This window comes from Cucumis sativus, chromosome 5, assembly GCF_000004075.3.
Source record: "Cucumis sativus cultivar 9930 chromosome 5, Cucumber_9930_V3, whole genome shotgun sequence".
NCBI classification, from domain to species: Eukaryota; Viridiplantae; Streptophyta; class Magnoliopsida; order Cucurbitales; family Cucurbitaceae; genus Cucumis; species Cucumis sativus.
This window is the reverse complement of record NC_026659.2, coordinates 29,283,250-29,298,062: the sequence shown is the minus strand read 5'-3', so window position 1 is coordinate 29,298,062 and position 14,813 is coordinate 29,283,250. Positions and strand designations below refer to the sequence as shown.

At 34.4% G+C, this 14,813-nt stretch overlaps 1 protein-coding gene across 1 annotated transcript; it reads right to left on the bottom strand.

Moving 5' to 3' along the window:
* Positions 1 to 101: 101 nt before the first annotated feature.
* LOC101213354 lies at positions 102 to 935 on the bottom strand. The gene has a single exon (XM_004142321.3). It carries the CDS (start codon positions 796 to 798, stop codon positions 406 to 408), a length of 393 nt encoding a protein of 130 aa, XP_004142369.2. The 5' UTR covers positions 799 to 935; the 3' UTR covers positions 102 to 405.
* Between the last annotated feature and the right edge of the window lie 13,878 nt (positions 936 to 14,813).

Here is a 14,813-nt window from a genome sequence, read left to right as displayed (position 1 = left end):
AGTCAATTTTTTTTCATTAGCCCTGATCCAATTTAAATACTAAAAACAATGACAAACAATTCAAACATTGTAACCAGAAAAACAATAAACTAACATCTCAATACCAAATCAGTTATAATTACTATGATTTTCATTGACTAATAGAACATAAAAACAGTGTCCCAAGAACAAAAACCCTAAAATAGGAACTTCATAATCCGTAAGCATTTAAATCAGACGTCGAGACATTCAAGAGTTGTATTCAGTTTCATAACATCTAATAGCAGTATCATAGTGGAATACAAAACGAGCTGCCATTACCGCAACATATCATCAAAACCTGAGATTTAAAAAAAAAAAAAAAAAAACAACAAAAAAGCAGACCCACTTACTCGAAAACCCACGATTCGCACTTCATCTCCATCCTCAATCCCGATTTTTCAACCTCTCGACACGCTGGTTCAATTGCTCAACCTTAACAACCAAATGGGTAACAGAGTACAACAGCCAGTAGAACACAAGCGCAGCAGCGATCAAGAGCGCGTTGCGTTGGCTCTTCATGATCGATTTCTGGTGTCGAAGGTACTCAGAAGGGGTACATGAGTCCGATTCGCAAGTGGGGCGAGTCTCGTACTTCCAATAGATATCCATGAGCAAGAAGATGCAAAAGGGGACGACGGAAAGGAATGGCTTGAGAAGGTTGCGAGTGACGGCGACTAGGCCTTTGCGGAGACCATCGAGGCCTGGGAGAGTCAAGAGTAGGACCATGATTGCCTCGGCAGCGGCGGCGTAGCCAAGAACGACCCACTCCAACGCCATTGATAATAGATCTGAAGAAAGAATTCAGAGTATGTGAGATTGATAGATAGATCTGTGAAATGAAACTGAATCAATGCTTTTCTTGGAGGCGAAGGAGCTTGATTTCTGTGTAGCGGTTTGAAGGAAGACTTCTGGTTTTGGGGATTAACGAAGGAAGGAACAGTCGTGAGACACGTGCCGAGTGATGCTGGCATGTGCGAAAAGGGACACTTGTCGCTTTTTCTTTCTTTCTTTCTTTCTTTCTTTGTTTATTTATTATTTTTTATTACAGGTCAATTCCTTTATAGCTTCACACAAAAATGATGTTAAGTTCTAAATTAGAATTTCTACGTCTAAATTTGATCTTTTTTTTAAATTTCTAATTTATTGAACACATTATTTTGAATTCAAAGTTGGAGTATTGATTAGGATATTAAGTGGTCATAACAAATTTTGAGACCAACCATAAATTGCCACATCATTTATTAAATTAGGGATGAAAAGTGTAAATAATTAAATTTGGAATTAATTAAAATTGACATGTGCCCTAAATTAAAGAATGGAAAACATAAATTTGCCAATTCTAATAATGTCACATGTTTTCATCTTAACCGTTGAATTAAGTTAATCATTTTGGTTCAATTAAATATTATTTACTTTGACTAAGTTCAATTAAGCCCAAAATAAACTTAATTGAGTCCAAAGACTAAATATAATCTAAATCCATGTGGTTGAGCCCATGGATCAGGTCTATAAACTAACCAGACTCAAACCCATAAAGCCTACCAATAGAGGAGTTCTCCTCATTTATGAGGGATTGGAAATTTTTGACTTCAGAAGGTCCAGAGAGAATTCTTTGGAGAACTAGAAGACTCTCTAACTTCTGAAGTCGACCATCCTAAAAAATTGAAGCTCCTTTGAAAATACAAGATTTCTTCCAAGACTCCAACTAAGATTGAAGCTCCTTTGAAGATACAAACTTTCTTTCAAGGCTCCAACTTCAAGAACATCACGTGCCCCGCTTCCTCACATTAAGTGTAGGCATTCAACCAACTTCAAGAACATCGCGTGCTCTGCTTCCCCAAATCAAGCATAGACGTTCAACAAACTTCAAGAACATCGCGAGCTCCGCTTTCTCAAATCAAGTGTTAGCATCCAGTCGAGAGAGAATCAGAAAATCAAATTCTAGAGATTGAACCGCATCGTAACAACTCAACAAAGATACAACATCAACTGAAGTTCAACACCACGAATCAAATTTCTCCTGAAATCTCGTGCGAACAAATTGGCACGTCCAGTGGGACATCTCTACCTCTCATCTCTCTCTTCAAATCAACAAACCAACTAATGGCACTAAGCAAAGCTGCATCCAAATCTTCTGTTGCAAGAGACGCTTACACAGGATCTTTCATTTGCAGTCGTTCAAAAGGGATCATCTAAGAGCAGGTTCAAGATTATGTCATCGCGCAGAGCATCCTTAAGCAACTTAAGGAATCTCCTAAAGGTAGGATCATCATCAAAGAAAATTCTTTGTTCAACAACTCTACTCCCGCTTCTGATCTACCAGAGCAAGAATTAGGCCTTGAAGTAGTGTCTGTCATGACGATGTAAATGTTGAGTCTGCCATGGCGAAGATGGAGAGGAAAATAAATTTTCTAATGAAAGCTGTTGAGGAGCGAGAACGTGAAATTGCTACCTTGAAAGACTAAATGAAAGCTTGTGAAACTGCTGAGTCGAACAAAACTCCTGCTGTCAAAGCTGACGATAAAGGAAAAGTTGTGTTGCAAGAAAATCAGACGTGATAGTCCATCTATGTCACCTCCTTGTCAATCCAACAATTGCAGGATATGATCACAAGCTCCATAAGAGCTTAGTATGGAGGACCGCCACAAACTTCTTTTAGGTACTCTAAGCCATATACCAAGAGAATCAATGACCTGCTAATGCTTGTTGGGTATCAACCTCCAAAGTTCCAACAATTCGATGGAAAGGACAATCCAAAGCAACACATTACTCACTTTGTTGAAACATGTGAGAACGCAGGATCAAGAGGAGACCAACTAGTAAGGCAGTTCGTTCGAAGCTTAAAAGGAAGTGCTTTCGAGTGGTCTACTGATCTAGTGCCAGAAGTCTTTCTTTCGTGATTGGTTGAAACTTTCTCGCATTCTTTCTTGTCTTTATTCTTTGAGACTTACACTTTCTTCTGTACTCTCGATATGAGCGAGATTCTTTGTAAGCAAAATTTTGTTTGCACTTCTTTTGATGCGTTACTAGGGTCCATCCCTCATCAACATCTCTACCTGCTTTTTTCTTCTTTGGAGCCAATAGTTTGGAGGTCATCATTTTGTAAGGCCTCTAGTAAAGATGATATATAAATAGGCTCTAAAGATCCAAATTGGATCAGACTCCTTGCAGGAGGTAATCGACCATCCAGATGAATCGTTACTACAATATGATTTGTTTGTGCCACATCGTCATGATCTAGCTCAATCTTTTTGCCTAGAGCTAATTTTAGAATCAACTCCTTCAATACACAATATTTTTCTATAGGATGGCTGATAACCAGATGATATTTGCAGTAATTGGGATCATTTACCCTTCCCATTTTCACAGGACATTTACATTCAAGAAGTTGAATGAGTTGCTTTTCCATTAGTTGCTCCAACATATTAGGTAAGTCAGATTCTGGAAAAGGATAAACTTTTTCTTGTTTTTTCTTACAACGTTGGATGTATTTTTTTGCCTTCATCTTGGTGTTTTTCAATTTTTTTTCTATGGAGACAAACTTTAAAGGGGTCGTGCTGACGACCATAGCCTCCTTGGTAGCACCCTTCGATACCTTCTGGGTGCTCTTCACTTCTTTCTTCTCGTTTCTAATTTCTGAAACCAACAAATATTGTTCTCTCTATTAGCAATACTTAGCTCCATATCATTAGCTCTAGTTGCTAACTCTTCAAAGGTACGGGCTTTTATTCCTTGTAAGATGTACAGGAGTCCCCAATGCATTTCTTGAGTACACATTTTTACTATCGATAGTTTAGTTAATCTATAATTGCACAAGGCCTAATGCTCTCTAGCGGTTAATATAATCGATGAATGGCTCACCGTTTCGATACTTGGTGGCAGTTAGCTCTATCATGCTGACAATACGACGAGTGTTGTAGAAATGATTGAGAAAGTTCCTTTCAAGCTGCTCCCAACTATCAATGGATTCAGGCTCCAGGTCCGTGTACCAGTCAAAGGTGTTTCCTTTGAGAGTTCAAACGAACTATTTTACCAACAAATCTCCTCGCGTACCAGCAGTTTTGCATGTTTCGATGAAATGAGCAACACATTGTTTTGAGATTGTCATGATTTCTTTAGATGTTCTTAAAAAAGAGAAGGAGATGAAAGATAGAGATGGTCCCATCAGGCATGCCAAACTGTTCACATAAGATTTCGAAAAAAATATATTTCATGAAATTGAACTTTGTATATTGATGAATATTGTGAATATAGTCTATAGTATTTACTCATTTGATGCTTTCTCTCTAATGCAAGTTAAAATTTAGATTTTTTTGGTCTTCAGTCTTCGATCTTCAGTTTTAAGGATGTTGTAGTTGCAAGTTAATTTGAGCTTTGATCTTTTGGGATCCAAGGAAAGTTTAATCTTCCAAGTTTTCAATCTTTCAGAAGATGTTGATCGTGAGGTCGATATGAACTTGCACGTCTCGAGAGCTTGTAGAAGTTTGAATATTCAATTTTTTAGAGCTTCAGTACTTCAAAACTTCAATTCTTCCTTCAACCAAAATTTTTTTCCAATTGAATGACAAAGGACTCTATTAATAGAGAAATTTCTTGGGCTTTAGATGGTATTAGGCCCATTTGCTTGGTGGGCTTGGGTTTGGGCCCATATGCATGTTTGGACTTGGACTTGAGCCCATTTGCTTATTAGACCTGATTTGGGTTGGGTTGAGTAAACTTAATTATCCAAACCTAATAAAAAAAATATATAATTATCACAATATTTGCTGTGATGATGTGATAGAATTTAATTGGTTGAAATTTCCTGCTCAACACTAAGTTTCCTTTTATTCTCTGAACGCCTAACACCCAAAATCTTTTTGTTCTTGCCTAGTGATTCTTTAACATAATAGCTCTAAGTAACTTTTCTTTTATCAAAATCTCAGAGTAACATCATTTCCTTCTAACCTTACACTTCTATTTAAACTAATCCTAAAATTGATTAGTTAGTCTTTTAAGCTCCCTGAATTCACTAGCTCCTACTTGAAGTGCTACACATGTTAGTTTTGTTAGGATTTATGTCCTAAAATTTGTAGATTGTAATTATAATCCATTGACCGTTATTAATAAAGTGTTGTTATTATAATTTCAATAAATGATATTAATTATATCATTAGTTTTTTCTTAATAACCTAAATATAATAAACTAACATCCTAAGCTGTTTGATGAGTTTTGAATAATATGTAAAAACATGCAGAGATTAATGTTCGAGATCAACTTAAAGGGTCTATAGTATAAGGATAGAGTTGGGCACCTTATTCTGGTAAAACTATGAATACGACTCATTTTGTATTTGATACAAATGCAATGATCCAATGTGTTCATGTAGATGACATGCGAGTGAGGGTATCTTATGCAATGAGTTTGCATAAGAGCGAACCACAAAATAGTAACCACTAGATGTAACTTTGTTAACTAGTTGTGTTTCTATTTCATTAGGATGACTTAGGTTATTTAATCTTAATCCTGAGTGTATTATGAACTCTTATTCACGAGAGATTGTCCTTTGATTTATATGAGTGAGAGTGGCCAAATCACTGACTCAATATGCTTATCATTTTGGAGACAAGACCGAATGGATAGCTGGAAACATAATTACACAAGATGAAATTCACTTTCTCGACTTTAGGGTAAGTATATGAGTGTTCCCGTAAATGGTATCTCTGGGACTAGAACAAAGGGCCTTACCTTCTATGTGTGGCACGAGAGGGGATTCTGTTTATTAATTGCACCCTAAATAGGTTGTTTATTAGAGGAGCACTGATATTTAAGGTCTAGAGGCAACCCTGAGATAAAATAGTAATTTGACCTAGCTGGTGTAATTACAAACACTCGTGAAGGACCGATTTACTGTTATTGGTCTATATATCCATGACACATAAATATATCTACAGTGAGAAGAGTTCAGCTGTGAGTCTTTAGTGAAGTGTACACACATTTAACGAATATTAATTAGTGTGGTTAATGAGTTTAGTCAATTAATCTCATATCGTTGTAGCTTCTGATCTGTAGGTCATTAGGTCCTCTTCCTAGTTCATAAAAAGTAATGAGGTTTATTATATTTGTTGTAATTTGAAATGTTCAAAATTACTTTGGCAATTAGGCTAATGTATAGTGATACATTATAATATAAAATTTATCAAATTTTATTATATAAATTTAATTTTGGACACGATTCAAAATTAAGTTATAAGAGATAAAATATTTGAATGAATTCAAATATTAATTTAACGTGAATTTGATTCATATTAAAATTATTGGTTATGAGAGAAACTTATATTTCCATATGATTCAAATTTAATTTAGTTATTAATTAATTGGAGAATTAATTAATAGTTTAGTTTTATTTTATTTAATTAAATTTATACAAAACTATAAGATATGGGAGAGATATTCATTAAATAAGATTTAAATAAAATATTAATTAAATAAGATTTAAATAAAATATTAATTAAATATGATTTAATTAATTATTAAATAATTGATTAATAGTTAATTAATTAGTAGATTTGAAAATTCTATTAATTTAATATTTTTAAATTAATAGAATTTCACGATTGTCTTCTGATCCCTTTCCTACTCCAAGAAGGAAAGAGTGTTATAAATATATAGAAGAAAACAATTTTCTTTAATCAATTAAACAAGAAAAAAAGTCAATGTTTAAATTGAGGAACTTGTTGAAATGTTGAAAAAAGGTTGAAAAAAGGGTTAGATAGGAAGGTACAAATGTTTAAAGTTTGATTAGTAGCAAAGGATTATAACTAGGTTGAGGGACTGGACTATAAAGAAACTCTCACCTGGTTTTGTGATTAAGTCTATCTGGATTCTCTTGTCCATTGCCACTATCATGACAATGTAATATGACAAATGGATGTCAAAACTGTCTTTTTGAATAGTAATCCTGATGACTCAACTAGTGGGATGCATTGAACAAGATCAAGAGCAAAATATTTGCAAGTTCAAATGATCCATCTATAGAATGAAAAAAAAAGCATTATCTCGGTCTTGGAATATAAGGTTTGATGTTGTGGTCAAATCTTATGGTTTTTATCAAAATGTTTATGAACTTTTTTAGTGTTCTATGTGGATGATATCCTACTTTTTGAGGTTGAAAAAGAACTGAAGGGGCACGATCGACCCATGGGGTTTGGCTCATGGTGGTTAAGCTAGTGGCTATCTCATTGCTTATGAGAATTTCACATTCATACTCTTCAGAAAGGTTTTCTCGTATTTGGCATCCAACCTGCATGACGTCTAGGATGGTTAGTAATTTCTTCATGCCTTGCTTAGCTTCTTCCTGATTCCCAAACTAACGAGACAAAGGCAAGGAAAAGAGGTTCAAAGAATGTTGACAGTCGCGGCAAAGGTTGAGGTCTCAAGAATCTTCCCCTAATCTCATCTACTCTATGGTTTTCCTATATTCATGTATATAAAAAAAACCTAAAAGACAGACACCCATTCACTTGTCTTAGCGTATATAAAGTCAAATTATTCGATTTGACATTCTTCCATTTCCTAAAGTCCTAAAAACAAGGTGCATGCAGACGCGAGGTTCTAATTGATAAGTAGTTGAAGGAGAGAAAGTAGCTTATTTCTAAGAAATTCTTATTACTATGGTATGATGAACAAGTAGGAAGGAGGAAAGGAAAAAGTCCCAACAAAAGGAACCTACGACAGGGAAGGAAAGCCTATTACCCACAAGAGTGCATAATCAAGGAAAAGCTGCAGGCACGAGCTCTCTTTCATTCACCGAACTCAAGCAATCTCCGTTTTACGCCTCTACTAAACTGAATTAATTGACTTTTCCAAACTAGTAAAAAGACTAGAAACCTTGGACCAATGGCTATCCAACCAGGTCTTTCCACATAAAGGGGAAAGAGGTAGAAAGGAATAGCGAAGATGAGTTAAAGATCAAGAGGCATCAAAATGCAATTCTCCTTATATCTTTTCTTTCGAGATGATTAACTTCCTTATTTTTATATCTTGAGTCTATCTTCTTCTTTCTTTATGTAAGACCCAAATTTTGGATAGTGTAGTCTTTTTCAAAGAGTTTAAGAGGTTTGAAAGAAGGAAAGTTTTTGGTTCAATATCAAAGAATAGTACTTTTTAGGCATATTGGGTTGACTTGGTAAAATGGTTTTAGAGGTTAGAAATGGTTTTGAGTGTTTAAGGTTGGCAAGAAATTAGAAGGATTAAAGAGGTTAGGTGTTTTAGCTAACTTCAGAAAGGAGTTTCTCATAACTCGGAAAATTGCACTCAATCTAGTCTTGAAAATTCATAATTTGAGTCTAGTTTATTGAAGAAGGTTGCTGGGCGTTTTGGATATGAGAAAGTCGACGTTTGGACAAAAGAAGGCAAGAGGGTCAGTTTGCGAGTGAATCTAAGCAAGCTACACTCTTAGAACGCTATAAAACGCATCGTTTGGCGTTTTCTTCCCTCAAAATTTCAGGAAAAATTTTTTAGGGAAGAAAACACATTTTAGAGAAACTTTGTAGAAGAAAGTTTTGTCAAAAGAGTTATGGATTTTAAGTTATAACTTTTCTAAGTTGGGTTATGTAGTTTGGGCGAGAAACTAGGTGAGATGACCTTGGAAGTTAGCTATGCGTTTTGGACAACTATGTGGCATGATAAGGGCAAGCGGTTTAAGGTTTTAGTGAGGTGTAAAACCTTGTTAGCATGCATTTTAAGGTGTAAAGTAAGTAGGAGGTTCCTTAAGAAGGTTTGTGGTGAATTTAAGCATGGATGAGGTGTCAACTTGTACTCATGCAAGGAACTCTATAAATAGGCCAACTTTAATATTAAGTTTCTCATAATCCACTCGAGTGTTTTGAGTCTTAAAAGTTTTCATTTTGAGTCTATTTTCTAAGTTGAGGTTTTTAATTTGATTTGACTAATGGAGTGTTGCGTTTTGGTGGTAGAAAGCAAGAAAGGTCAGAATGCAGGTGGTTCTGAACAACGTAGACTTCCAGAGGGCTGTAGAGTTCATCCGTTGGAATCTGAAGTTGAAAATTTTAGGTATGAATATCAAGACGTTTTGCAACAACTTTGTAGAAGGATATATTTTTATTTGAGTTCTGGATTTTAAGTTCTAAAGCTCTAAAGAAGAAGCTGAGTTATGGCCGAGAATGAGGTTTTGGGCAGTGGCCGAGTTTAAGAAATTAGCATGGCATGTTGGGCATGCATTTTGGTATGAGGAAGGTTTTTCTAAGAGTTTTGGCAATGTATTTGATGTTTTAGAATAAAAGGGAATTAATTGGAGTTGTTTTCCATCATTTCAGGACAAGAGGAAATCAGACAAGCTTATCGACCAAGTGTTTGATCTGCGATCAGTGAGTGAAAAATAAATTTACTACGATTATTTCAACTTATAATTTGCAAAATGATAATGATTCTAATATGTTTTTCAAGCTATTATTTAAGTATGCTTTTAAATGAATCTTATTTCTATTTATCAATATGTTTATGAAAAATATTAATGCATGTTATTTAAAAAAGTATTCTATAACATGAGTTTAGAAACATTTTTAGCAAGCATGTATTTATAAGACTTACGAGCAGTGATTTATAAAAAGCATGAGCTCAATAGAATGCTTACTGGCAATCCGATAACAAATTAGCATTATTGGCAATTAGTATAAGATAACCATAAAATAATAGTATCGAGTAACAATCAGCAACAATAGCAATTCGACAACAACTAAATGCTAATAAGTATCATTAACAATGAACATCTTTTAAGTTCACAATTGATCCACTAGTTTTTGGGATCTTCAATGTTTGAATCCGTAGCTTTAGTCTTAAAATTTTTAGTATTTCTTATGATCTTTTCGCAAGAATAGAACCGGATGTTTGAAGCTTCAGAACTTTAGTCTTTTAGAGCTTTAGTGTTTCAACCTTTAGTTCTCCAACATTTTCCTCAAATGAAGAGGTAAGGTCCCTATTTGTAGAATTTTATAGGTCTTACATGTACTTGACCATTGTTGGTCCATAGACTCATCTAATTGAGACATGGGCCTTAACCGGACTTTCGGCAACATGTTTTAACTAAACAAAAAATTCAATAGTGGCTACTCTTTTTCAGATAACATAATATGTGAGGTCAAGCGAGCAAGTCCAGTCCGTTTGTATTTTATATCTTTTGAGGGAACTTATGTACCCATGGTCAAATGTACTTTATGTTATAGTATTATTCATTCATTAATGAAGTATTCTCCTCTCTTCAAAGTTATCTTTTGCGTGTGTAAATTTTAAATTACTGAGATGTTTCACTTACTAGATGTTTGGCGCGTCATCCCGAAGGAAAGAGGCATTAAGTGTCTAGACGGCGTTCCTTCCATTGTTAGCAAGATGCAACAATCGGGCACGGGGTAGGACATAATACTACGTTTCATAACCATTTCATTTTCTTTTATTTATGGTTTTTAAAAATCAAACTTATTTTCTTTCATTTTCTACGATAGTTTTTATCGATTTTAAGTAAGAGAGTTGCATTCTTAGCCAAATTCCAAATTCCAAAAAGAATTCTTAAAAGCTATTTTTTAATTTTCAAATTGTGACTTTTGATTTTTTAAATAATTAGTAAAACGTAACACTATTAGGTAGATTTGTTTATAGAATTAATTTTCAAGTTTTGAGTTTGTGTTTTGAAAACATGGGTATGTAAGAAGTAGATATTTAAATGAAGAGATTTAAAAGTAAAAGATGTGTTTATAGGCTCTTAGTTTTAAAGAAAAGAAAAAAACTGTGTAATAAACATTAAGAAACGAAACAGCATTTAAAATGAAAATGGTTACCAAAAACAAGAACAGAAAAACTATGTGGTATATATGATGGAAGTAAGTTTATTTATTTTGGGTAAAGAAAGTAAATATAAAAAAGGAAATGATATAAAATTTATTCAAACCTAATGTGAATGGGGTGAAAAAGGGAAGGCAAAGGCAAAGCCAAAAGTGGAGGAATTGATGCCAAAGGGCTTTGGGTTTGGCTGTTGGTAAGAGTAAAGTCCCTTTGAGAGCATTGGAATACACAACTTTGAAAATCCTTTTATTGTCACAAGTGGTACTGCCTCTTTTCTTTATAACCACAAAGTCTTTCTTTTCTTCTTTCTCACCACTCCATTTCATTTGAGAAACTTGGTTCTAAACAAAGTTAACTTTCATATTCTATTCTCTTCTACTCTTTATCCTCTTAAATCTTTACATTTCAAATGTCCTACTTTTTAGAGTATATTTTGCAAACATCTTTCAAGGATATTCTTCCAAAGTCTTATTTCATTTTATGTATTATAATTCTTTGCAAATTATACATACTATAATTAGGTGCATCTTCAGATGCATTTATCTCATATGTTCTTCATCTCTCCACTATACAAAAATATGTTTTAAGTAATATATATATTTGGTATGGTAGAGAGATGATTGCATCTTAGGATGAATCCAAGTTTTGTTTTTAGATAAATATCTTAAAACTAATCAACATTTTTGATCTCTTGTGTGCTTTGGATGTCATTTGTTTATCTAATGCGTCAACAAAGCATTGAAGAAAATGGGTGCTCGGATGTGGAGAATATTGGGGGTAGTACTCATTAGAATTTTTTTTTTCAACTTTGTAATTTTTAGTTTCATGTTAATAATTGTGCATTTTTCCTACTAATCAAAGAATATAAAGGGATGAACTTACCAATAATGTTTGGTTAAAAATGACTTCTTGCTTTCAGCCAAGTCATGCAGTAGATTATTTGAATATGATTGTACTTCATAGGTAATGTCATCAAAAAATGTTAGAACAATATTTACCTTGAAGTCTAACCACCAGGTGATGAGTTCATTCTAAAAAGCATACAAAACAAGATACAGACCTATTCAGAAAATAAAAAAAGTCAACAGAAAATACATTTCTAATCACTATTACACTAAAAAAGAAACTTCACGAGCAAAAATCAAACACAAAGAACGAAAAGAGAAGAGAGAACCTGAATTATGAAGTTTTTATAACTTATAGAAATACAAGTTATTATGGTCTTTCATGTAAAATAATGAAGTCTTATTGCATAAGAATAGAAGAAAATAAAGGGAGAAGAGGATGATTTGATTAACATGTGAATTGCGTTGTGCAAAAGAACCTCATCCCTGTTTTATTGTGTTTTTAGTGTCTTTATCGTAGGATTATATGCAAAAGAAGTAGAGCTCGACGATAGAATGATTATGCGAGGAGACGCGTCCAGCCAACGTGACGACAAGCAATCAAGATAGGCGATCTGATGCACTAGTAGGAAAATTTGATTGGCACAAATGTCAGATAAAGGACAAAAGGGCGTCTGCGCAATGTCGATGCAACTTTTCAAGCAATCAAATTGGTTTTTGAGCTTGTGCGTAGAGAAGAGGAATTCTTGACAGTTTGATTCACGTAGAATGGCCGCGTGACTTCACGTGCAAGCTATTCTTCTAAATATATTATTGCGTACAAATTGCCACTAAGACAAGTGCTAAATATGCTAGAGTCGAACCATGTCACATGACTTCTCAACTATGTGAGAACTGATTTTAACACTACAAGGAATTGGAGCATTTTTGATGCCATATTGCATAAGAAATAATACAAAAATGCATCGGGCTAGGTTTTTCTGACGTCAGAAGCTTCATCGGTAAGAACGTCAGGAGTACAATATTGGGGGAGATTTCTTCGATGCGCCAAAGGGATGTCGTCGAGATTGCCTTATCCCCGATGCCATCAATGCCGAAGTGTGTCGGTAGTGGAGTAAGCCCAACGTCTACTCCATGCGTCGGGGCTAAGGTAGTCTTGACACCACGTTAGGAAATGTTTTCTCCAATGTGATGGAAAAGACATCAGGAAATCCATTGTTCTCGACATAGGGTATACGTCGAGAGAATTTTTTTATTATTTTTTATCGTGAGGTATTGTTTTTAGTTCCACTTCGGAAGGAACACAAACACAATTTATAACAAATCATTAAAATAAAAAATTTGTAATTTATAAAATATCCGAATGTATAACAAAAATTATAAGTTGTTGTTCAAATTGTTCAAAACTATAACATTAAAAGAAAAAAAAAAACTACACTGTCACCTAAAACATAGTTGCGAACGCGAGATATAAAAAATTCCAAACCTACAAATGACATAAAAGTAAAGTTAGATATATATCACAGATGAAAAAATAAACAAATTAAAAGTTGAAAAATACGTACCCCAAGTGTTCACGGTCCTCTCTGTGGCCAACTCATTTCCTCAATCATCTTCCTCATCTCTTTATTTGTCATGCATTTTCTTCTATTCTTCCAACACTTTCTTCCATTTTTCTAGCAGTCTCTTCTATTTTGCAGTCATGCTCATTCGACCTTATTAATGTTTCTTCAATTAAGTGGTTAGAATTTTCAAGGACAGCCATTAGTTTGCTAACCTCTCTATTATGCATCTCTTAGCTAAAACGAAAAGTAGACATTGAAGCAATACTCTTTCTAGACTTGGGCTTAGGGCCCCAACCAAGACCATTTGAGTAGCCCAATCGCCTATCCAAAACGATCTTGCATATCTCATCTCCAGAGAGGTTGAAAACCCTCTAGGATAGGCTAGAACTAGTGTTCTTGCATTTGATTCTGCACCATGCAAGTTGTAAGCTGTGAGATGAGACTTATAAGTAGAAAGTACAATAAAAAGTTTTCATAAACTTACATGCATCCGCTGCCATCTTGAAACGAACTTGCTAGTTCTACTGGCATGTGTTTCTCTTAAGAACTCGACCTGGTCTCTTAGACGATCGCGTTTTTCAAGGAGCTCGTGTTGTCGTTGTAGGAATGACTTGAATCCACTTCTATGATTGTAAGGGTGCTTCGCATGTACGTTGAAGATAGTTATTAGTCAGTCCCCTAGTTAATTAGTGGGAATAGTAGACATTGACGTCGCGTGTACGTTGTTGGAGTAAGTATCGTCTTTGAATGATGAGTGTTGCTGATTGTGTATCAACCTCGGCAAAGGATGGTTTTGTCTTCTTAGCAGTAGGTTTCAAATGGCCGTGATTTGTCATTGGTTCTTCATGATTTGTAGTGGGTTGGTCGATGTGTAGGTCTTGAGTCAGTGGAGACGATTTTCGACAGTTTTGGGTCTCGATTTTCAGCGGCTTCATAGTGCATGCAGTTCTCTTGGGACAAAGGTGTTTGGTTGACGGTATAGTTGGGTTCAACTTGAATTATAGATTGTTGATTCTTTGTTGAAATTCTGTAATTTGTAACTTGATTACTTAATAAAATTTCTCTAAGTTGATTCTTAAAGTGGATGTACACTAAATTAATCCAACCACTGTATATACTTGTATTCATATATTTCCTATCACTTTGTGTATTTGTTGGCTATTGCATTCTATTTGGCTTTGTGTGTTCTTAATTAATTTAGGGTGTGTTTGTATTGCATTTTCAAGTGATTAAATTAAAAAATAAGTTGTTTTGGAAAAAATATCATGTATTTGGCAAGCACCTAAAATAAATTTTGAAAAATTGAGTTTATAAAATAATGTGGTTTAAGATAAACACCTAAAACCAACTTTTAGAAAAATAAATTTTGTGTTTGGTTAATCTCCCTAATTTGTATGAAACAATCCGACCAACACCTTCAACTATCATCACCAACCATCCTTTGACAACCATCTCTGTTAACTGCCGTCGACTAACTTTCTTTCGTTGTTTTTTCGTGGCCTCTGCCTATCAACTTTTGTTGGTCATTTTTCTGTGACGGTTGTT